The sequence below is a fragment of the Solanum lycopersicum genome, chromosome 6 (genome assembly GCF_036512215.1).
Source record: "Solanum lycopersicum chromosome 6, SLM_r2.1".
Classification (NCBI taxonomy): Eukaryota; Viridiplantae; Streptophyta; class Magnoliopsida; order Solanales; family Solanaceae; genus Solanum; species Solanum lycopersicum.
This window is the reverse complement of record NC_090805.1, coordinates 37531103-37557559: the sequence shown is the minus strand read 5'-3', so window position 1 is coordinate 37557559 and position 26457 is coordinate 37531103. Positions and strand designations below refer to the sequence as shown.

Below are 26457 nucleotides of genomic sequence, written 5' to 3'. Positions count from 1 at the left end.
TCTACAGCTTCATCATCAGGTTGTGGTACAACAACATCAGGTTGTACCTCTTCAATATGGTCATGTTCATGAGCAATTTCATGACCATCCTCTGGAGCATCACCTGTTAATTGATCATCTGAAGCAGAAACATGAGGCATGGGCATATCAATAACATCATGAGAGAAATTAGAATAATAAGTCTTATCAGCACCCAAGAGATGAAAACTCATCTCGTGCTCATAAAAGACAACATCTCTACTTCTCACAACTTTTTGCTTTGCTGGATCATAAAGTCTGTAACCAAACTCTTCATCACCATATCCAACAAACACACAAGGAGAAGTCTTGAAATCAAGCTTCAATCTATGTTCCTTCGGCACATGCATAAAAGCCTTGCATCCAAACACCCTCAAGTGAGAATAAGAGGGGTCTTTCCCAAACCAAACTCTCTCGGGAATCTCAAACTCCAAAGGAACTGATGGTGCTCTATTTATCAAATACACAACAGTTCCAACTGTTTCACCCCAAAATGACTTAGAAAGATTGGACATTCTAAGCATGCATCTCACTTTCTCAATAATGGTTCTGTTCATCCTCTCGGCAACGCCATTGTGTTGTGGGGTACCCGGTTCTGTTCTCTCATGTCGAATGCCATATTTTGAGCAATATGCTTTAAACTCATTTGAAGTGTATTCACCTCCATTATCAGTTCGAAGACGCTTCAGTTTGCAATCTGTCTCCCTTTCAACCATTGCATGAAACTTCTGGAAGATACCGAACACCTCACTTTTGTGCTTCATCATATAAACCCAAGTTCTCCGAGTAGCATCATCAATAAAAGTAACAAAGTATTTGTTACCACCAAGTGATTCCACCTCTATAGGACCACACACATCAGAGTAAACCAACTCTAACTTCACTTTCTTTCTTGTAGATGTCCTCGGAAAAGAAACTCTGTGTTGCTTTCCTGCTAAACAATGATCACAAGGGTCAAGTGAAATAGTAACATCAGCAGGAATAAGAGATTTACCGGCCAACAGCTTTATACCCTTCTCACTAACATGCCCCAATCTTCGGTGCCATAAGTTAGGAGAAGTTTTCTCCTCAATAGCATTCAACTCACCACTACACACTTTCAAATGTGTCTTATACAAGGTACAACAAAGCTTGCCACGAGCAACAGTCAAGGAACCCTTAGACAATTTCCATTTACCCTCACTAAAAGTGTGCTTGTAACCTTCTTTATCAAGTACATTAGTAGACAATAAATTGAGGCGTAGATCTGGAATGTGGCGAACATCTCTCAATGTCAAATAGCACCCAACATTGGTTTGGACTCGAATATCTCCAATGCCAACAATACTTGCTGAGCTCTAGTTCCCTATCTTCACACTACAAAAATCTCCAGCTCGGTAGTCAATAAAGTACTCCTTATTAGGAACACAATGATAGGAAGCTCCTGTATCAATAAGCCATTCAGTGTCAGAACTATCAACATGACAACACTCTCCAATAGCACATATCAAAAAAACATGATCATCAGAACTAAAAGTTGTAGCAGCTGTATTCTTGTCATCACCCTCTTTATGATGGTCATTTTTCTTATTTCGCTGGTCTCTTTTCAACTTGTAGCAAAACTTTTGAATGTGGCCTGGCTTGCTACAATAGTGGCATATCGTAGGTTCTCTCCCATCCTTGGACTTTGACCTATACTTTGACTTGCCACGCCCTTTGGGACCTCTACTCTTGCTTCTTCCTCTATTCTCTACCACAAGTGCCTGCGAAATATCAACACCCATCTCCTTTCTTCTAAGCTCTTCATTGAACATGCTCTCTTTGATGACATCCAATGAAATCGTACCATCTGGAGCTGAGTTGCTGATGGACACAACCAAAGTTTCCCAACTATCTGGCAAAGAACTCAAGAGGAATAAAGCCTGCAACTCATCATCAAGGACAATTTTCATAACAGTCAACTTGTTAATAATATCTTGAAAGTCGCTAAGATGCTCAGAAACAGACTTCCCTGGCTTCAACTTGAGATTAACAAGCCTATTAATCAACGAGGCCTTGTTATGAGCGGTCTTCCTCTCATAAAGACCCTCCAATTTTCTCCATAGTCCAAGCGGCTCAGTCTCCTAGGATACATGATTGAATATGCTAATATCAATCCACTGTCTGATTGTCCCCAAGGTCTTTCTCTTCAGCTTTTCCCATTTTTTATCTGTCATCTTCTCTGGCTTAGTGGGCTGGACATCTTTCTTTGTTTTATCCACATCAATTGGGTCAAACAAATCCTTGCAATATAGCAAATCTTCCATCATCGGACGCCAAATGGAATAATTGGTTGATGTCAGTTTAACCATAGAGTTATTTACATGCTCCATGTCTATGGTTTAACACTCCGCTCTGATACCAGATGTAGGGGGAGGAGCAAAACAACACAAGTAGGATACAACACCTACAAGGATCGACTTCAAGACAATCAACCAATTATACTTCACCCAATTTACCAAAAGAAATTCACCACTAAATTAACCAAGCTCAAATCAGCAACATATCAAAAAAATCACAAGAAAATATGAATAATAAATATGCAAGTGACACACGAGATTTATACGTGGAAAACCCCTTCGGTGTGAAGGATAAAAACCACGGGACTTGTAGGAGTCCACCCTTCTTCTTCTCTTATTATGCAAATTGAGGGTAAAGACACCCAAATCAGTCTACAAGGATGTCACAGCCCACCAACAACAACATACATAAGAGCCAACACAAAAGAGAAGAGAAATTGGGAAATATCACCCAAAAAACGCAGGTTACACCAGCTGCAATAACAGACGATCAAGAGCTCCGATTGACGATCTGAACCATCAAGATGTAGTGCTATATGTTGTGAACCAGCTGTGAAAATTTCAGAACGATCCAACGGTCGGATCTCCGGAAAACTGAAATTTTGTCAAGGCTGTCCAGAAAATCTGCACTCAAACCCTCTCTCAAAAATCTGCTTCTCTCTCTGTCACACACCCTCTCAATTTCCTCTTTTCTTCACGTCAAAAAACCCCCCAGAAGAAAACAGCAGCTCCCAAAGACTTCTAGAAGAAGTCAACAAAGCCCAAAACATATGGGCCACACATCAATAAGTGATTGGGCTTTCACTTAAAAAAAATATAACAAATGGGCTGGTCCCTTAACAGATACATATAACCTAGACTTCAGAGATCAAGACAAAGATAAGCACTTTGATTTTGTGAGTATACAAGAAATATACATGGCCGAAGATGAATAAATTCTCCACCATTGTCAGAATAGAATGAGATGATGGGCTTTTGAAAAAGTTTTTCTACAATTTTCTTAAATTTGGGAAGTATAATGGATACATCAGATTTTCGTATCATGGGAAAGAACCAGATGTATTTCAGGTAATGATCAACAAATAGTAAATAATGTTGAAAACTATCTAATAAAATTTCTGGCGAAGGACCCCAAACATCCGAAAAAATGTACTCAAAAAGAGCATTGCTCTTTATTTTGTAGAGTTATAGCAAGGAAACTTATGCATTTTACTGCATTTACACAAACTGCAAAAAAAGGATTTTCTAAAGAAAATGAAATAGCTAAAAGCTCAAAAACATGACGAAGAGCGGGAGAGGATGGGTAACCGATACATCAACGTCAACTGGAAGCACTTGAGGTTGTGGTGGTGGTGAGGGCTTGAGGAGAGTTGGCGATCAAAGAGATGAAGGTCATGGATAAACACCGTTTTCAGGTTCCCCTGCTAGTAGAGGCGCCGATGTGCAAAAGTCCTTCATAAAAAATGAATAAGGTAAGAATGTGATGGAGACATCATTATCATTACAAAGTTGATGTACAGAAATAAGGTTCTTTTTCATCTTAGGCACACATAAAACATTGGATATACAATATCTAGTATTCCTAAACACAATATAAACTAATTGGAGAACGAGATGTTTCTAATCATTCAATTGAATGATGAAGTGTATAGATTGCAAGGTGTTCCTCATAAAACACACACAACATCTTTTCAATCACTCTTTGAAGAGTAGATGTTGAATATTGGAAACCTTATGCTAAACAAGTTTTGAATCATTGGAAACACCCAATCACCAATCCACAACTTGAGTTATTGATTCAATGGATTGGCCGACCTTTTAAATAAGTCAGTTGGAAAAATTATGATTTATTAGTTGCACAGTTTGTTTAATCTTCTCTTTTAAGGGACAAAGCGTCTTTTTTAGGACCGGCATAATGATAAATTACGTATTTTACATACTTATTTAAGAAGGAGAACGCAAAGAAAGATAGAAGATAATAATCTATATCTTCTCAAATTCTTGGAGAATTTACACATAGAAGATTGAGAAGTTTTTGTGGTTATTAGGTCTTATTCGTTGGCAGCTCCTTAAAGTTATTACAACTTATATCTTTATAGTAAATGGTTATGAAGTACGGTAAAACCTCTATAATTTAATATATGTGGAATCGTGAAATTTTATAAAGATATTATTTAATCGATAAATTAATATTTATTAATTTAAAGAATGATTTGAGATTTAATGAAGATTAATTTTTTATTATATCAAAATTATTGTGTCTTACTAATTTATATATCATATCTATTAATTTCACATTAAAAAAATATTATACATAAAGTACAACGAATGTATCAAATCATTATATTTTACTAATTTATATATCATATTTATTGAATTGTCACTATCATGCAAATAATAGAGCATGGATGACAAGTGTGTTTTTTGATGAATATATTTGTTGGTTTGACCACAAAATGCATGGTAGATGAGTTTTTCTTATGGTAGATAATTGTCTAGTTCATAGTAGAAATATTGAAGGAGTACAAAACGTTGGACTTGTTTTTCTTGCCACCTAACATGACATCCAAAATTGAACCTTGTGATGTTGGGATATTAAGAGATTTCAAGATATATTATATCGTAATAGATTTTATCGTAGAATATTATAAGGCTATAAAGTAGAAAATTGATCCAACAAAGATTAATGTTTTGGATGATATCAACTTTACAGTCCCTACTTGGACAACAAATGTTCAGCAAGAGATTTTAACAAATTATGTTCGACACTATAAAATTCATCCAAGGGATACAATCTCAGAGAATTTGAATGAACCCACTTGTGAAAAACATCATTCATGAACTTGACGTCATGATTAATGATCTTGGTTACCACAGTAAAGTAAATGTCAAATAACCTGTTAGATTATCATGGTAAAAGTGTTACATGTTCAAAGGACCAGAGCTTAGAAGAAATTGTGGATACCATCGAAACAAGCAATGTTGATGATAAAGTTGAAGATGATATTTTATACCTTTGCTACCAATTACGCATAAGGAAACACTAGTGCATCTGAAACTCTTCACAATTTTATGGTGTGTTTCTAGACAATATCAGAGCTCTTGGATACAACAAGAAAAGTTAGAAATGAGTCTCAACTAGATTTAAATTTAAGAAAAATCAAAACACAATAGAATTATATTTCACTAAATTATTTTAGATATATTTGTACTACTTTCAAAAAAATATTAATTTATGATATTAATGGGACCATATATTTATATAAGGGTCTTCTGAAAAAATATTGTCTTATTATCTTATTATTATCTTATCGAAATTGGTGATTTTTTCCATTGGCTCAAGTCGGAATCGAAAGAAAATATTATTTTAAAGAGATAATTAATTTACCGAATATTAATTAATAGAGATTTTACTATAGTTATAATTAGATATTTAATATGAGTGAATTTAATAAATAATGTATTTAAGAGTTGTTATTATCAGTATTAACAGGATATTTTAGTTTTTGATACATAGCATTACATTTTTAACAAGATGTAAGAAATCATTTAAAATAAATAAAAGAAGTCTTAATATAATTAATTAACAAAATATATTTTTTCATAAATATAATACTAATTTATAGTTGAGAAGATAAATCAATTCCTTGATTTTTTTTTCCAATTAGTTGATTCTTATTTTGATTATCTCTCTTTTCCTTCTTATTCTCAATCTTGGTTACTATTTAGATTTTTTAAATTTTATCACCATAAGTAATAGGGTTTATCCAATATTTGATTCAACAGATAGTAATCTTTAGGTATGTGGTAATATCTTTCATATGCAAAAATAGAGATACGAGGTAATATTTGTGTCTCTAACTCTATTTGCTCTGCCTATTGTCCCATATATAACCTCTGTTTCTATTTCGACTAAAAAAATGTGCAATCAAAACAAAACTAAAAGTAAAACTTTACCTAGTTGTTTTTCAACCTACTTCTACCTCTTCTTAAGTCAAACTCTCAAACCTTTTTATTGGTGAACCCATGCATCTCTTCTTCACGTATTCAATCCATTTCAATCTCATTTTTTTCGTCTTTCTTTTTTTTTCGAAAAGTAACTTCCACTTTATCTTATATAACTTCATTCTTAATCCTACCTCTCATAATATGTTCACACAATAATTTGAGCAGCATCATTTCCACTACCTTTATATTTTACAAGAAGTAGAACTTCCCTTTTAGCCTTTATAACACGTTCTTACGACTGAATACCCCATGTATAATCCTACATTTCACTCACCCTATGCTAATACGATGGTAAGGTTGAAGGTTTGGAAGAAATAGTGGTTGGGTGAATATGAAGTATATGCACACTTGTAAAACTTGAGTGAAACTTGTTTTACCTACTACTAGGAAGTCATTTTCCTACTGAAAATGTTTTCCAAAACTATTACTAACGAGTAACGACTATGAAAAAATTGAAAAATATTCTCCATACTTCACACCCAAGGTGTCACCACCAAGAATGTTTCAACATTACCATTCCTGAAGAGAGCATCCCAACGGTTAAACCTTTAAACTAGAACTCGTTTAAGAGAAAAGGGAATAATTATTGGCAATGACTGGTTACACAAGTGCACAAACACTATTCCAAGAACTGGGGCTATGAACAAGTTACACAATAATCTTAATTTCCACAATGAGAATGTTGTGCGACACAGTGGGAGAGAACGTTCCGATCTGTACTTGAGACCTCCCTGTTGGCTGCTCTTCTGCACAAAAATAGCTATACAAACATTGTTTTTCAGGTGAAGAGGACTGCCCTCGCAGAACAATTACAGTATTGGTGTCCAGGAATTAGTAACAATATCACCAGCAAGATTTTCATTCCTCGCTTGTCAATGCAGAAGCAGGGATTCCGTGCTTTTGAAACCATTCTGGCATATGAAATCTATCGTACAGCACAGGCCGCACATCTTTTTGCTTGGATAGATGCTTGAGAAGTGGAAGAATTACCTCCAAAAGCTGATACAGAATTTTAGGAAAAAAAACGAGTTGAAGTCAAGGGAGCATAGTAGCTAAATTTAAGGAATAGATTCCGTACATGGTTTTCTTATTTATTAAACCTGTATATCATGTGGTTGTCCAGCAGAAAATGGAATGCATGGAATTCCATTTAGAGGTTGTAATAGGAAACTGAATGGATTGTTATCAACAATGACGATTCGGCTCAAGTCCTTTGAAATGCATACTAAATCTTTCACATGTTCTCGGTACTCCCTGTGAAATAAGCAAAATGTCAAATTCACAATAATAAGCTGAAAAGAAATTCTTTTTATAATTGTTGCATCAACAATAAGCTGAGTTTACAAGGACACAGAAATCAACGCGATATGGATACCACAAATTTATGGACCTGACGAATGTCATAATATTTGATCTGAACCATCAGGTACAGGAAAATTCATTATCTAATATCAGTAATCAATTTCTAATGTCATGACTATCTTTCTGTCTTGGGGACATCACATTCATCATTTTCCTGATAGGTAGAAACTTAAATTAGGCATACTTGATGGGTAATCAATCCTGTTATAAGTATCATTTAGGTAACTCCCTTTTATTCCCAACAAGTACTAGCATTGAGTGAACATAAATTCCATAAAAAATGAGGTCCTTTCACGAAACAATCCAACAGGATTGATGTATCATAGGAGTGATTGATAAAAATAATGTAACGATAGATCCTTCTCAAAATGCATAGTATACTAATGGGTTGATTAACAATCCACATACGAGGAAATGGCACAAAATAAAGAATCCACTCCTCTTTTCTAACAACGATAGAAATTACGCCGTCTAAGCATGTGACAAGCATTCAGTTCGAAGTATCTCATATCAGAGACATGTTTTGTGTCCATTATCTCTTAGGAAACCAGAAGTGTCACAATTCCTAGTCTCGAGATTTAGAACGTTAGATGGTCGCGAGCCGGTACTAAGGTTAGAGTATAATCTACAGTGGGTTTCACCAGTTTTTGATAAACATATAGAAGTGAACCCAATAATAATCACTGAATCGGGCAATTGTCCAACATAAGAGATGAACTATAAAGCTTGAAACCTTTTTTAGAAACATTGATCCACCATGCTTTTCAACAAATTTAGGATTTAATTTGAAAATCATACACAGCCCCAACACTAATGGGTGACAATCTGAGCTGGAAGTAATGATCCTCCAGGTGGCTAACCGTTAATTTTCTCAATAATCCCATCCCATATCTCTAACCCCTTGTGGTTGTTACCCAGAGGCATCCCAAATATGTAGTTGGGAGCTTCTCAACTTTACAACTCAAAATATTAGTTAGGCCAAAGGACAGCGCACAATTTCTAGTGTGGGGTGAAGAACTTGCTTGGATGTCCTTCTATACTATTTTATCAGTTGGTGAATAATTTCCCCTGGTTTTGTTTTCGGTTCTTTTCCAACTGGCTCCTTGAACTGTATTTTTTTCTTTTAGTCATACGGAGAGACTTTTCTCAATGATGGATGAATAATGACCGTCTTGAGGAAAATTAGTCGTCAGATTTATTCTTTTTTTAATTATTTTCTTTTTAGTAGTAGTAAAGGAGGGAAACAAAAAAACCCTTTTTGACTTGGTTGATGCTAAGCATATTTAGGTCTAAGCTTGAGCTGTACTTTCATGTGAGTGCTCGAGTGTTTGATTTATTATTTTTTTTGAGAAGGCAACGATTTGTATTATAAACCAGTACTTATGTAGTACTGAAAGCCCTTTTACAAAAAAGTATGAAAATGTAGGGACAAAAACAGCAAGCCTAGCATGATTCTAATACTTCAAGGATTGCTTCTGCATCTATAGGGGAACTCTTTGTACACCAAAAACATAATAACAGAATATATTCTGTTTTGATCATTTGTAGGGATCTGCTTCTGTCCTCAAAGCTTCTAGCATTCCTTTCTCTCCAAATGGTCCACCAGATGCATGTTGGAATGGTCCTCCAATAACTTCTGCTCTTTGCCTCAATTCCTGCTTCCTCCCAACTTGAGCTAGAGTATTTAATACAGTGTTGTGAAAGGCGATCGCCAATGACGAGAGGCGAGGCAAGGCAACCCTTCATCGCATTTTAGCATTGTGGCGAGGCAATCATCAAAAGGTTTTCTATTTTCTTTAAAAAAAAAAAAAAAGCGACCAATTTAGGGTTTTAAATGTTGAAAGGTAATTTTAGGATTTTCGACTAGACTCCTCAGGCGACTAGCTAGACTTTTTCGGCTACTCAGAAGTCCAACCAATATGCATTTCATCTTTTCCTCTTCAAATTTCTTCTTCCTCTGTTTCTTTTTTCCTTCTTATTTTGAGTCACAATATTGACTTTTGTTTTATATTTCTCATTCAAGTTCTAAGTATGTATTATCTATTTTCAGCTTTTGGATTGAAATATATTTTTATATGTTATTGCTACTGAGATTTTGATTATTGTGAGAAGAGAAGAGTTTGAGAGAGAACTCAGCTTGATTATTTCCACAAGCTATTGGGGTTAAAATAGCTACATATACATGTCCTAAAAAAAAGGAAAGGAAATCAATACCTAATAACTACAAATCAATATCAAATCAAGCTAGAGTAAATCAAGGAGGAAATCAAGCTACCTACTATATATACATATGCTGTAGATAATAGAATATTCCTAGGATTCTAGCATCCCCCTCAAGCTGGTTCATACAAATTATATGTACCAAGCTTGTTACATATATAACTTGTTTTGGGACCAGCTAGGGACTTGGTGAATATGAATGCAAACTGGTCACTTGACCGCACGAACCTTGTTACTATGTCTCCTGAAAGTACCTTTTCTCTAACAAAATGATAATCAATTTCTATGTGTTTGGTCCTCTCATGAAATACTGGATTCGATGCAATGTGAAGTGCAGCTTGATTATCGCACATAAGTTCCATTCCTTTAGTATCTCCAAATTTCAACTCCTTCCGTAGTTGCTTGATCCATATGAGTTCACATGTTGCCATTGTCATAGCCCGATATTCTGCTTCTACACTAGATCTAGCAACCACATTTTGTTTCTTACTTTTCCAAGACACCAAATTTCCCCCAACTAGAACACAATATCCCAAAGTAAAACTTTCTATCAGAGGGTGACCTTGCCCGATCTGCATCTGAATATCCAACAATTTTCTCATGTCCTCGGTCTTCGTAAAGAAGTCCTTCCCGTGGAGCAGATTTTATGTATTGAAGAATGCAAGTAACTACATTCAAATGATTATCACAAGGAGAGTTCAAGAACTAACTTACTACACTTACCGAGAAGGTAATATCAGGTCAAGTCACTGTTAAATAATTCAACTTTCCTACTAGCTTCTATATCTTCCAGGATTGCTAAGAGGTCCACCCCACACCCACCCGGACCTGGTAGCTTAACATTTGAATTCATTGGAGAATCAATAGGCCTACAATCTATCATCCCTATCTCTTCAAGAATATCAAGTGCATACTTCCTTTGTGAATGAAAATTCCTGATTTGAATTGAGCAATCTCAATGCCCAAGAAGTACGTCAATCGGCCAAGGACCTTGGACTGAACATGCTGGAAAAGGTAATGTTTCAATTTGGGAATCTCCTCATCATCATTGTGTGTGACAATTATGTCGTCAACATACACTACCAAATACATGCACAAACCTGGAGCAGAGTGACAGTAGAACATAAAAAGATCAGCTTCACTTCGTACTAGGGTTGTGTATCAGTCGGTTTGGTTCGGTTTTGAAGTTTATCGGGTTGGCTTTTGGTTATCGATTTGTAGAGATGTTAAACCGTTATAAAACCATTAAGATATTGGCTTATCGATTATTAGTTTATCGGTTGTTTATCGCTATCGATTTAACCTTTAAGATTTGACACCAAAAGAAAAAACATTGGAAATCACTTGAGAAACAAAGTGACAAACCGAATAAACGATGCACTTGAGTTCACAAGTTACATCTTGATCAAAAGCAAACACTTTCGTATTGTAGAATAACCAAGTGTTTGAGACAACAAAAAATAAAAGTAGGAAATCAAACTCTAAGTCGAGGACTTTATACACAAAATGGTATAAATATAATTATTTAATTTACTATCGGGTTATCAATTAACTCATTAAGAAAAAACTTCAAATCGTTAAGAACCGATAACCAAAAAAATTAAAACCACTAAACCAATAACTATTTTATCGGTTCGGCTTATCGGTTTTGGTTCGATTTTGAACAACCCTACTTCTTACCATGCCAAGCAGTTGAATACCATGTTAAACTTCCCAAACCATGCTCGAGGAGACTGCTTCAAGCCATAAAGTGCATGTCCATCAAGCCCAACCTTCACTGTATATACCCACCGACAACCAACTGTAGATTAATCTGGAGGTAGAGGAACAAGCTCCTAAGTACCACTAGAGTGTAACACACACATCTTCATCAATAACTTCCGTTGCCCGAATAGTTGTTTGTATCTCACAGTCCACCACACTTGGCCCTTAGGGTTATGGATGTAGGAGCTTCTGGCCACAATTCTGTTAACAAATCTTTTTTATATTGTCTATTATTACTTACTATTAGACCTGGAGTTCCCACGTTACATTAGCTAATGGTTCTCACACCATGGTAGTCGGTCAAACCAATCCCTTACCTTTTGACTCTAAATAATGTTCTTTGTCCCTTTAGCCTTTTGTCAATAAGTTGTTTGGCTAAGACTCTAAATTGTTTCATCTCATTTTATAGCGACTTTTTTGTCGTACAGAACCTCAGTACAGGCAGTATGATCGGCGAAGGGCATGAGTCAAATGGACTTCATTATTTCAATTCTCACAAATCCACTACAATTTGTTCAATCTCAAACTCACTAGATTTAAGCCACAAACGATTGGACACCCTAGCCCTAGTTTATCCAAACATCAAAAAATGGCACCTAGCTTGTCCAGATTGACTAAGTTAGATGGTGAGTCATGTCAATTAAAGAAGCACACCCAGCTACTTTTCCACATAGTCTTAATAATAGTGCAAAGTCTCTTTTTCATTTAGTTCATTCCGATATTTGGAATCCGAGTAGAGTCAGTTCAACATTGGGTTTTAAGTATGTTACTTTCAATGATGATTACTCAAAACACTTAACACCCAATGTAGAACCGACTCTACTAGGACCCCAGATATCAGAATGAACTAAATGAAAAAGAGACTACATGATTCTTAGACATACGTGGAAAAGTAGCTCGGTTGTGCTTTCCCCAATTGACATGACACGCAATCTAACTTAGACAAGCTAGGTACCATATTTGAAGTTTGGATAAACTAGGGTGTCCCACTAGTCTTACCTTAGAATTTTTTCAAAGATATCTATCACTTGTGGATTAAATATGGAGAGATTGAGATTAAATACACTACAGTGGATTTGTGAGAATTGAGATAATGAAGTCCATCTGACTCCTGCCCTTCACCAATCATCCTTCCTGTACTAAGGTTAAGGTTGTACTGAGGTCCTGTATGACAAAGAAGTCGCTATAAAATAAGGTGAAACAATTTAAAGTCTTAGCCAAATGGTTTATTGACAAAGAGGCTAAAGGGACAACCAGGGACAAAAGAACATTATTTAGAGCCAAGGAAGATAAGGGAATGGCTTGACCCACTTCGGCTGCCATGGTTTGAGAACCATTAGCTAATGTAATAGTGGGAAGGGACTAAGAATAAGTAACATTAGACAATAAAGATTTGTTACTAGAAATGTGGTCAAAAGCACCTGAGTCCATAACCCAAGGCCAAGTGTGGTGGACTGTGAGATACAAGCAACAGGATTAACGGGATAACCAACTTGGGCAACAGAAGCTATTGATGATGTTTGTTTACTCGCTTGATACCGAAGAAACTCATTATATTCTGCCTCAGACAAAATGAACAATTGATTGGTGGGATTACCAGTGTATTCAGTTTGAGTAACATGAGCATTCTTTAGTTTACCATGTAGAGAGTAGCACACCTCACGGGTATGACCCACTTTGTTACAATGACCACATCTTGGCCGTTATTTCGCACGTCGGCCTCCATGTCAATTTCCAGTCTGAAATGCAATCTGAGATGTTAGAACAGAAGAATCTGCAGGTGGAACTAGATGACTAGACGACATAGGTGGTGCAGCTAGTCGTAACAATCGAGCAAACAAGTCATTCACAATGGGAACAGTAGAGCTAGCTAAAACTTGATCTTGCACCGAATCAAGATCAGATGGAAGTCCATCAAGTGTAACAACTAGAAACATCTTCTGACATTGCTCTAATTGCTTTTCAACATTCCTAGTAGCGGCATTAACTCGTTAAATTCCTCCACAACCGCCTGAACCTGTCCAAGATAAGTTGACATATCCAAGTCCTTTTTTTAAGGTTAGTCAACCGAGAATCACATTATAAAAGCGGGATATGTTATTTGTGTATAGCCCATGAGCCTATTCCCAAACTAAGAAGCAAGTTTGGAATGGTCGAAACAATGGCATCAACTTCGAATCAATAGATTTCCATAACAGACTACACAATTGAGCATCAATCTTCTCTCATTCGTCCCTATCTTTTTCAATAATATCCTTGGCTTGTGTATTCAAGTGATCCTGAACACCTTGTCCCTTGCACCATAATTGAACAAAGGAGGATCAAGATAAATAGTTTGCACTACCTGTCAAAGGTTTTGTGGTGTTGCCATGGTTTGGGCTGGTGGAACACACAGATTTAGTGTCAAACATATCGTATCCGAGAGACATGAAAAACAGATGTATTAGTGGTCAAAATTAAGTAAATTTCTGGGGAAAAGACTGAAGAGCAGATCTAGAGAACTGGAGGAGATCTGGAAAACTGGAGAATTGCTTGTTGTCTTGCCACAAAAAGTTGCTTGAAAAAAAACTACCTGAAAAGTGGCTGTCAACCTGCGAGGATTTCGATCATAATAGTGGTACTGGTATATGATCAATACCCCTGGAGAGAGTCGGAATCGCAGAACAGTGGAGGTTTTGCTGGGAAAAAAAAATTCAGCAACTTTGTTCTCTTATTATTTTTGTTTTCTCACTAATGAAAGCTCTGATACCCTGTGAATATGGATCCTTGGCCTAACTCAACCTAAAAATCTAGCTTATGAGGGGAGTATTGCCCAAGTCCATATCAGGAGACTAAATTCCCATCCCGTTTTCAATGTAGGAATTCTTAACAATAATTTATATATGCAATTAAATATTTTATTTTTTTGTATTAATTGGACCACCCTTTAAAAAGGTGAGCGCCTCGCCGCTCGTCTCACCTTGTGGCAAGGCAAACCCTTGTTGCCTTTTATCGCGTTTCGTCTTCTGAAACACTGGTTTAATATAATAAGAAAATTTCTGATACCTAGGCTCAAGATGATGACTATATATAGTTTATTCTTATTTTGTAGTTTGTTATGACACTATTTGTCTTAAAAGTAAAATTGATTCATCTTGATTAAGACTTGTGCCATTTGAGGATTTCTTGCTTATTCCACGTTTTGCATCTTAACGTAGAACTTGTCTGGTATGTTACTGAAGCGAAACAAAAGTTATTGCTCTATTTAGAAGATAGTATGCTTTCTTTGAAATCTTTTGTAAATTTTAGCTAGTGTTATCACTAGTCAATCCTTTGAGCCAGTAACCTTTTGTTTGATAACCATATTTTTATCTGGATCCATTTTGTTGAATCCCTAGTTTTTGCATCTTGCTTCCTGGAGCATTATAGCATAAATTGTGACAAAATTGTTAAATCTAAACAAAGGGATGGTCAAGTGTAAACCATCACCAAAGATAACTACTAAGTGATAAAAGGCCCTTACCAAAGAAAATGAGACATGAAAAAAAAAGATAAAGAAAAATTGCTTGAGAAAAACTTATTGAAATGTTATTGAGATGATGAGAATACTAGTGAAAATAATCGATGAAGAGAGACTAAAGATAAAGAGAAAAAAAGAATGGGAGTCATCACACAGGAGTATGGCTTGCAAAGCCATCGGTCAACTGAGGAGATTCTAGGAACCTTTGGTTGTAGTTTGTGGAAAACCATCAGAAGATTATGGCCCCAGTTCATAGACAACATCTCACTATAGGTGGGGAATGACAGGAAAATTGATTTCTAGAATGAAATATGGATTGGGAAGAGTGCCTAAAATCACTTTTCCAGATCTATTCACTCTACAGGGCAATGCCACAATTTCCAATGGTGGAGTCCTTAGGGTTGGAACCTCATTTTCAGGAGAGCATTTAATGATGGGGAGATGGAGAGGATCACTAACCTGTTTCAGGTCCTTCATGCCATTCCAGGCATCTCCAATGAACCTGACAAGCCTATTTGGCGACTGCATAACAAAGGAGTGTTCACAGTAAAGTTATGCTACTGGATAAACAATGCTAATCAAACACAGATTAGATTTTGACCATGGAAGTTAATTTGGAAGATAAATTTACTTTAAAAGTCTCAAGTTGCTTGGTTGGTGTGCAGAAAGGCATGTTTGACACAAGAAGTGCTTCCGAGAAAAGGGAGACACATCTTTTCAAGGTGTTTCATGAGTGATCAAGATGCAGAGTTAATAGAAATCTATTCCTCCATTGCAAAGTGGCTACAAACCTGTGGAACATGTTTCGTTGTATACTTGGTGTGTAGTGGGTAAAGCCAAGGACCACTAAGGAATTATTATACAGCTGGGAGGAGATAGGAAGAAGAGATTCTGGTGAAGATTGGTGGGAGTTAATCCCAACTTGCATTAGGTGGACTCTCTGGAAATAAAGAAATGCAAGATGATTTGAGGATACGGGAAACCACATCCAAAAGATCAGAATGAATTGCTTTAGCCTTTTGTATTTTTGGTGTAAACAAAATATGGTGGGTGATATAGAACTTTTTGTTGATTTCCATGGAAATTTGTTATCTCCCATAAGGTAGTTTTGATATACTCTGATGAGATTTTAACTGACCTACGCTCATCATTTGTTTGATGATGAAAGCCTATTGTGAATACACAGTTACCTTTATCTCAAAATAAAATTACTTATTGAATCATTGCAATTAGAAGTAATCACCAAACCACTTCTTTGTGAAAACACTAGTTCTTTGTGTAATAGTAGTTTATCAGAAATATTCTTCAATCATCAACCCTTGTGGGATCCTCCAACCTTTGATTGCTTACAATTGTTGTATTATTTGAGCAACCACGTACACTTGTGTGTGCAGGAGCAACACAGGGTCTTCAGAGTAATTTCATTGTTTAATAAAGGCCTTCGAGGTATACTCATAAAGTCAGATTAACAAGTCAACTTAAAACAAATTCTCACTTTCTCTTATCATTACCCTTTTTTGCTCTACCCACACTGAATTTGTCTGATTATAGTGAGATAAATGGGGGATCAAGACTGAAAATTAGTTATGAGGAACCCAACTCCCTCCCTCCCTCCCTCCCTCCCTCCCTCCCCCCTACCCCCTCCTCCACCCCCTCCCTCCCTCCACCCACCCCCTCCTCCCTCCCTCCAACACACACATATCAAGGTCAGCGGTCAAACATATGCACACGAGAAGCCTCTGTAAGATTCTTTGCTTTATATTTTTAGCACATGAACTGGAGCTTATTTTTGGAGTTACATTCAACACCTAGAATGATGCTAGGTCAGAATCTGAAGCATAGGAATTAAACAGGAAAGGAAAAAACATAAGAATAACAATACTGACGTGCTAATTGTTGAAGGCCGATAAAGTCTCAAGCTAAACCTATTTCCAACATCAATTTTGTCAACAAGAGGTCTTGCATAACCTGCACACAGATAACAATGAGAGTTAACCATTTATAGATGAACCCGTGAATTAAGGAAGATAACAAAATAAATCTCAAATTAACGGCCAAACCTTCAAGCCCAGCAGTAAACAAGACAAGATTGGCAAATTCACTGAGTTCTTTTAGAAACTCATGCAATCCAGGACGCTCAAAAACTGTGACATAATTGATCTTAGGTTTGCCTTCGCATTCCTAAAACCATCCAGAATATATTAGATAAAAAATTTCAAGGAACTTGCCAGATAATCACTCGATCATAAACAGAAGTGACAATATAACCTTGTCTGAAGATGTGCACTCAAGCTCAAACCACTTTAATCCAGCCTCTGTAGCCTGGGTGCGTACAATATTGGGCAAACTTGATGTCTCGTAGGCACAAACTAAAGTTTCATCCAAGTCAAGAACCACCTACATGCAACAATGTAAGAACTTGAGAAGAAGCTCAAAAAAAACATTTCGCTAAACAAAGAAAACGACCCAGTCGTTCAACCAATCTAGTGCACTTAGTACTAAGAAATTTAATAAATAATTTACTATCTGTTTATCTGAAAGCCCACCAAGATTATACTAACCTGCCTATGAGTTTTAACTTTATTTCATCAAATGAAGGGTATTAATTCTTCAAACCAAGAGGTCCCTATTTTATTTTATTTTTTAATAAAGGTAAAGTAACCAAGAGGTAACCCTATTCCAAAGCGTGCATGAGGTTTCCTTCAATCTGGTGGTCCCAATAAAATTAAAACATAAGAGCTTGTGGCCTCAGTTGGCCAATTCTAAAAATCTCTTCAGATGATCAACGGAGCTCCATTTTCAGCAGATGAGATACAGATGAAAGATATTGTCTCAATGCTTTTTTTGACATAACTCTTAGCAGTGCCCTAAACTGGTACTAATGAATCTATAGTTCTCAAATTTTCATCGACCGGAGGGGTGTATTTAAAAAAAAGGAAGTATTTCGGGAAGAGGTCAAGTAGTAGCAAATTGCAAGACTGAAAGCACCACAAAGCATGCAGACTCTTCCCCCTCTGCAATTGCAATTCGCATTGAATCTACCATTGATAAAAAGGCCCAGCAAGCAGAACATAGGATACCAAAACAACTGATATGCTAACAATGTATTAACTTTTCAGGGAAATATCAGGGTTAACAGAGGTCGTACTAACAAAGGACTAGAACATCCAGGAAGAGCTACAAGACACAAAAGAGCCAATCAATCAACTACACCATTGTAACGAAATAATTGGAGTTGGCTATATGAATCCTCTACAACAACGCTGGTCACAACAGAAATGCCACATCATAAATATTCAGATGATATAGCAAGCCATTGAATTAACATCAGTCACATTATTTTTCCTTTTCGATAAGTAGCATCAGTCACAATTTAAGTATCATACAAGTCGCAGATCAACATATAGACAGGACCATTCAGCTCCAACAACTCCTAAAGTTTAGACCTCTTCCATCAATTCCCAGGGTCTCTCTTAATTTACAGCTACTCTCAAACATGGGCAACATTAAAAAGGAACAGAAGACACGAATAGTCACCTTAGGACTTGTTCTTTTTTATTTTGGTGAAGTAGCTTCATCGATGGCATCAACAAGATGCAAAAGTAGTACAAAAGAGAGTGAAAGAAAATTGTCTCAGAAAAAAAGGAGTTGTGTTAGAAGAACAATAGGGATGAGAGAGTTTTCAAATTTCATTGAAGATATGGGGCTAATTGATCTTCAAATGGAAAATCCAACATTCACCTGGTACATAGGGGACAACCATGAAGTAGCTTCCAAAATAAATAGAATCTAGTATTCAACAGAATGGGATGAAAGTTTCAACAACTTGAAAGTAGTCCCACTTCAAGGGATTATTTCAGATCATGAACCATTAGCCCTACAAAGTGGGACTTGGAACAAAAATAAAAGGCATTTCAAGTTCGAAAATTGGTGGCTAGATACTGAGGGGTTCACAGATAGAGTCAGAGACTGGTTATTCTAAGACAATCAATTAGTTAATAAAATGATTCAAAGTTGATAAACCAACAAAATTTCTGTTCGTTTTTATACACAAACACCAAAAAAATGATGGCAGGGATCATTCTCCAGATATCAGATAGCTTTATAACCCTCCATGTGCTCCAGTTTTCAATAGCTCTCTTAGTACTCTGAGGCCCAGCAAGCCTTCTTCCCACTAGACAAACGAAAATAATCACAATAAAGGATAAAAGAACAAAAAGAAGAAACTATACATGTTTAAAAAAAAAGAAATAAAAAGAAACAATATAAAACTACCGGCAATAACTCGAATCAGCATATGCTATTTCTTGTAAATCATAGCAATTCCCCTTTCATTTCACATATTTATTCTGACATATTAACATTAAATAAAGATTCTGTTCGTTTCCGTTTTTCATCAATGCCATATTTCACACTTTTTATAGTCCTCCCATCCATTGCAACTTCCCTCTTCCTTCATATTGGTTATCTTCTTCTTTGATATCTTACTTCCTTCCCATTATCAAGTGTCACGTTTGATCTTCTTTTAGCAGTTTGTCTATGTTAGAAGCTCAAAACACACTACTTTTTTTTGTTTGGATGAAGTAATTAGTTCTATTGCTGGCATCAAGTAGATGCATATAATAGTTACAAAAGCTTAGTAGCAAAAGGTTAGCTCTCCTTTACATTGTTAGTTAAGAGTCTGGGAGCTGACAAAGTTCAGAAATGGAACAGGGGAATCTAGAGGGGATAAATAAACCCAACTATAAAAAAACATGAGGCAATTAGCTTTTGAAGATGGGCTTAAAACACACCATTGGACCACCTACAATGACTTAGGTAGTTCATTAGGTAGTCGAGACTTCGAGTAGTTTAAAACACACTATTGGACTAACCCAAGTCATTGTAGTTTAGTGCGCTTCCACCTCATTTGGTGCCTCTGGGGATAGAGGTGGTTTTCCCATCCCACATGAGGCCTCTTCAACATACATACATACACTAATTGAAGTATTAGATATAACAGATCCAGCAATATCCGAGCCTGTAGCAAAACCCAACCACAGCCACGTCAGACTACATAACTAAAACTTTGCTAACCAATTCATATGCTGTGTCCTATTAATCTGATTTGCATGCCATAGTTGCACTATCGGCAGTAAACCTTTCTGAGCATGCCAACTTCCAATAGACAAAACGAATATATATATATATATATATGTATGTATATATAAATAGAACCAAAAAAGATACCAAAAGAAAAAAACTAGGACTACAAGCAACAAGGAAAACCAAGCCACTCCTACTTCTTGTAAACCATAACATGTTCCCCTGTACACTCAAACCTTTTTATAGTGGCAGCATTTCACTAAATATTTTATAGCTGCTATAGTGAGGTGTTGTTATATATGTAAAGCTAGCAGTTGACGTTTACAAAAATATGCAAAATTAGAAAGATTATAAATGAAAAACAGGCACACATCAATTGTGGTCTTTTTTCTCTAAAAAGCAAAAAGGCAAACAGCAATAGTCTTTCCACGTGAGGTTATGACCATAACTGATGGAAATTTACTATGTGCATGACATTAATGATGATTATCACAAATATTTTTATCTTGTACTTTATACATAATATATTTCTTACAAAATATTTGAGTATGACCGTTACATAGCGGTAATTTGAAAATGAGTATACTGCTATAATGAATGTCCTTCCTCTTGTAGTTCGAATGTTGTTGGAGAGAATTAAAATATAACATCAAAAATTAGTTTTGAGAAAATCAAGCCGTCGTATTAAAATGTCGTTATAACGAGTGACAACTATAGAGAGGGTTGACTGTATATTCCGACATAATAGTACTTATACACATTGCACTCGCCCAGTATTTCATCAAATTCATCTTTCAAACTTTTCTTGTCCTTATCATACTTCACTGCCCTTCTTGAACTATCTTCCCTTTATTTAGTTGTAATTTCATTGGCTTTTCAAAAGTAACTTATAAGCTAAAAGTTAAAAGCCATAAGTTGGTAATACCAAACTTTTGGTTTTTAGCTTATTTTTCAGCCTTAAAATGTGCCTAAAAACACTTCAAATCATTCACAAATGCCTCAAAAAAGAATTTTAAAAAAAAAAGAGCTTAAAAGTCAAAAGCTACTTGAAATAAACCAATCCAAACATCATGTTATGCAATGGCATGTGTGATCTTCCCTTCCAACTAGTTTGTAGCAATTACATTACTAAACCACCTTTGATATAGCTTGCTTCGTACTCATATGGCTCCTCTACCGATTGAGAAGGAGTACCACATCCTATATGTTCCATTGACATACATACATGGAAGTAACGGTAATATTTTGAAGCTATTAGAGATCCTCTACAATACCAAAAAGGAAAACAATTCTACAAATCACTTCCAAGGAAATAAATTGGGGAAAAGCATGTCACAACAACAACATAACTAGTGAAAGACCCCCCTTGAGGAGGATAGAATGTATTTAGACCTTACCCCTATCTATGTGGGGTAGAGAGGTTGTTCCCAATAAGACCCTCTGCTCAAAGTTTGGTTTCTTCAGTGAACAGTGGACATAATTTAATGTTAACTAGATTTGGGAATTAAAACTCAACTGTTTATGTCCATGCATTGCTCTTTCACATTGAATCATTAAAAAACTTCCCTTTCTTGTTTCTTCATCTACTGTTTCCTTTGGTACTTATGGTTATTACAATACTAATTAAGCAAGAAAAAAGTTAGACGAAATGACCTAGGGTGAAAGTCCTAACCAAGTGGAATACGTAGTAATAACCTATTCATGCACCCAAGAACCGATTATTAGCTAGATGTGCAAACTGAAATAGAGTTTGCAGCTCTAGAATAGCAGTAGAGAATATTTAGATACGTGATGAGTCTTAGTAATTTTCATTCTTTCAAACTCATGTTGCTTTGTATAAGAAAAGGTTGTTTACCGTGAGTCTTTGCTCTCCGTTAGTTCCGGCGGCGATTTGCAAGGTGGAAACAGTAAGAGGTGTCTGGTGAGACTCCGGCAGCTCAACAATAGGGAGCGGCTTGAAGTGCGGCGTAGAAGAAAGGAAAGAGGTATTACGCAAGCCGACATAGGAAAGTAGCTGAGTGAGAGAAGGAGTTCCTCTAACGATCTGAACAAAGATCTGAAAGAAGAAAAGAAGCCAGTTAAGCAGTGACCTCCAGGCAGGTAGAGTCCTCGGAGCGTAAACACCGGCGGCCTGAGCCAGCTCGGCCATAGGTTCACCGGTAAGGGAAGGAGGCTGGTAAAGTAACGTGAAAATTCTGTGTTGGCAATGGTGGGTCTTCTTCTTCAGTCGCAAATTGGAATCTGGACGGAGTTATAGTCAAGGTGATGCCTCGCCATCGACAAACAAGTCATAGTCATTGAATTGAAATGTAGATAGAAGAAGATAGATTAGCCAGAGAGAGAAAAAGAAACCATACATTCACGCGCCGGTCGAGAGAGTGGCCTTTGACGCTACAATATAATCAAGTAAAAAATGCTTTTCGCAACTATGTTAATTGCCCGTTATTATTATTATTATTATTATTATTTTGATATTTCAATGTCCCTGGTTGGTATACACGCCTGTCTGAGAGAACATTGCCATTAGATTTTTTATGTCAATCCTCTCTAATTTGCCTCCTCATTCTGACTGTTTTTTATTCGACTATTTTGATTCTTACGTAACATATTTTTTGTTTTAAATTGCAACGTAAATAGGCTAACCAACATGTAAATCAAGCATCATTTCAGATATTTTTTATTTTTAAAAGTCTGTCATCCGATTTAATCATAGATTTTTCCAGTAATATTCAAACGGAGAAATTTGACAAATAGTATTTGTTCATATAATTTATTATTATTTAAAAAATTAGCTCATAAGAATTGTTTAATCACAATTATCATTAGAAAAATTAGCTCGTAAGAATTCATACTTATCATAGTTTCCTTGTTAAAAGTATGATGTAATCCCTCTTAAACGGCAAAACAAAGTTTCATATCATATTCAACTTTTACTTTATAACAGGGAAACTAAATAATTGTTGTCTTATTAGATTAACAACTTTTCACAAGAATGGCCAACCCAACAGTTATTCTCTCGGTGATGTATTAATTTATACGGAAAAGGGCTTAAAATATCCTTAGAGTATTAGAAATGGTATAAAATTACTCTTCATTCACCTATTGGCTTCAAAATATCTTTTCCACCCACCTATTGGATCCAAAATACTTTTGTCATCCACTTATTGGTTCAAAATTAACCACTTATTTAACGGTTTTATGTTTAAACTATTTAAATATTTTTTAAAATATGTGACACTCAACTATTGGTTATAATTTAATTTATTAGTATAATTGATAAATGAATCAACTACCCACCCAAAACTAATTAAACCCCTCCAAATTAATAAACCCGTCACATTATTAATGCAACAAAAGAAAATCTACTGTCAATTGAGTGTTTTTAAAAATTTGAGGCGAAAATATCTCAGAAGTAAATTATCATACTTTCAAGTGTCTAAATAAAAATTATCGATAAACTTAAAAGTCAGACTATGTTCATCTTAATTGTTCTTACGTTTTAATTATGTGATGTTACTTCATAGGTAACTTTTTTTCAAAATAATATATTAAAGGTTTTAAAACAAATAATAAGGATTTATAAAATTATATTTTTAAAAAGTGCATGAATTAATTCGGGATGTATTACTTCTTTACCTTTAATCATAAATTTCTAAATTCAATCAATCATATTGAAACTGTCCTCCTAAATAAGCAGCTCAATCTAAATTTAATTGAAGCTTCTATTCGGACTCGAATAATTTTATATGTCATTTTCAGAAATATATAATTTCATTGTGCTTTAGTAGTGTTTATGACAATTTTTATATTATAGTTGGATTATTATTTGGATGAGGTTTAGTTAGTAATGAGTGGGTAGTGGGTTGATTTATAAATTATATTAATAAATTAAATTATAACCAAAAGTTGAACGACAAGTATTTTAAAAAGTTTTTTTAAAGAATTTAATTTTAAAGTGGTCAATTTTGAACCCAAAGGTGGATAACAATGGTACTTTGGACCCAATAGGTGGATGCAAAGGGCATTTTGGAGCCAATAAGTGGATGAAAGGTAATTTTGTACCATTTTCAATATTCCAAGGATATTTTAGGCTCTTTTCCGTAATTTATAAGCTAACTCATTCGCTTTGTAAAAGAGTTTCCTTTAACTTCTGCATTTTCTTAATTTATTAGCTTAAATTAATGATAATACTACTATTGAATTCCCGTTAGAAACATTATCATACTATAAATGCTAGACTTGGGAAAATCAATCTTCATGTTAGGCTGTCAAAAATTTCATTCATTAACGCATTTAAACAATAGAGTAAATCGGGTTGATTACAATTTCAAAATTTCTTGCACAATTGTCTGCACATTCTAACAACTTGTATATTTCATTCAATTCATAGTAGCGGGTCATTACATAGCATACCATATTATTGATCCAATAGGAACATGATCAATATTAGCATATAGTTGATTAATATACTCGAATATTCCACATGTTTCTTTCATATCATAGATCTAATGCGCCTTGTATATATAGAAAGTTGTAAAACATGTGACTCTTATCTAAAAAAGGCTCACGTTTATGCTGATCATAGATAGATGGGTTACTTGTTGTGTTATAGAAGATGGCTCGTCCACTAGTGAGATCGAAAAAGAAATCACATTGATTTTTGGTAAGAGAACTACTAGCAAGATGCATAATATATTGTTCTTTATCGACTCGAATCAGCGGACTACATCAATCTTCACTATCATAACTAGCATCATCAACAATATAATATCTACTACCAATATCAATATCAAGCTGCAAAGATTGATCTTCTATTGCTTAGGCATTTATAGAAGCATTGGAGTAGGTACTTGTTGAAAGTCAAGATGGGGTGAGGGTGAGTTAAAATTTCGCTTTAGTCGACTTCCTGTATTGGTCAGTTGACTCACTTACACGTTAGTAGAATAGTAAATAGTAATAATAACTTGCAGTAAGTAAATAACACAGAGTATTTTTATACTGCTTCAGATCACCGATGTGGTGCCTAGTCCAGTCTCCTTGGGTTACAAGGGTTTCCTTAAGAGCTTGTTAAGGACTTGGGTGTTACAGAATGTTACAATTAAGAGCCCTCTGATATGCAAATCAGATCTTCTTCTTCGACACAACCTCTACATATATGACCTACACTCAGATCTTTCTTTCTCTTTTCTTTTCAATTGTTCACTCAAGTGTGTACAAAAATTCATGAAAGATAAAAAAAAAAATTACAGTATAAGTTAAAGTGAAATGCGTACTTCACAACTATGGCTAAGAGAAACTTATATAGCTTTGGAGGATTTTGCTCTTTTACGGAAATCCAAGGGAGTTTGAATCAAGGATCTTTGCTTAAGTCCTTGATTTTATTCTGATTGATTTGTTGAGTCATGACAATATCAATATGTGCATGAGCAAATAGATTTGTTCCTTCGTATGATGATCTTCTTGTGGTCTTGAATCTTTCACTGATCTCGTTAACTTGAATGTATTCCTTGATTTCGATTTGTTCCTTGTAGTCTTGAATGTTTACTTATCTAGTTGCCTTGAAAGTATCCGTTGATTGATGCATTTTATCTCTTTTCTTCGTAAGGTGATTTGTTCTACGATCTTGGATATCTTCTGCAATTGTGAATATATTTGATTGATTTCTGGAATCTCTGAATGATCATGATTTGTTTGATTGATTCTAGAGATCAAGACATATCTTTGTTGCAATTAAAAATGCAATATTTATTTTCCTTTTGTGTCTCGTACACCACATGGCTTTCCCTCTTGATGTAGTGTGTGATTTATTTTCATTTTTTATTTCTTTGCCTTGATTTGATGAATATATTTTCTCCTTCTTTAGGTGTTATATGTTTTGTTCATCTTTTTCCTTCTTTGCCTACAACAAGTCACAAGTCGATTAAGTGTTTCATTATTAAAATTATCCGATTCTATGAGGCTAACACCGGTGCCTCTGCCCGGTGCTTTGACCATCTTCAAGTAGGGCGACAATTTCAGCGCATATAAGTGAAATAAAACCATTTTACCCATATTAAATTAAATGGATTACTCATATTTTATTTTTATTTTCTTAAATGGGCTAATATGGTCTACAACTTATTTAAGCTCATACAAATATAAACAAAATGAGTTAACATGAGAATCCATAGTAAACCCATATAA

The 26457-nt window shown here is 35.4% G+C and overlaps 1 protein-coding gene and 1 non-coding gene across 2 annotated transcripts; both read right to left on the bottom strand.

The window, feature by feature from the left end:
* Positions 1–6907: 6907 nt before the first annotated feature.
* LOC101252994 (uncharacterized) lies at positions 6908–22831 on the bottom strand. Its single transcript, XM_004240891.5, has 6 exons — positions 22130–22831; positions 17458–17586; positions 17250–17370; positions 17076–17157; positions 7445–7598; positions 6908–7343 (listed from the first exon to the last, which is right to left on the bottom strand). The coding sequence occupies exons 1-6, from the start codon at positions 22421–22423 to the stop codon at positions 7203–7205; spliced, it is 921 nt and encodes a 306-aa protein (XP_004240939.1). The 5' UTR covers positions 22424–22831; the 3' UTR covers positions 6908–7202.
* Positions 12407–12528, bottom strand: MIR10531 (microRNA MIR10531). Its single transcript, NR_161766.1, has one exon. It is a non-coding gene; the product is annotated as a microRNA MIR10531 (primary transcript).
* Positions 22832–26457: the final 3626 nt, after the last annotated feature.

Excerpts from the sequence above, each read along its gene's own strand:
- LOC101252994 (XM_004240891.5), bottom strand. The coding sequence starts at position 22,423 with ATGGCCGAGCTGGCTCAGGCCGCCGGTGTTTACGCTCCGAGGACTCTA. Across the intron at positions 17,587-22,129 it reads ACGGAGAGCAAAGACTCACG|GTGGTTCTTGACTTGGATGA; the intron begins GTAAACAACCTT and ends TGTTGCATGTAG. Across the intron at positions 17,371-17,457 it reads AGTGCACATCTTCAGACAAG|GAATGCGAAGGCAAACCTAA; the intron begins GTTATATTGTCA and ends GGATGGTTTTAG.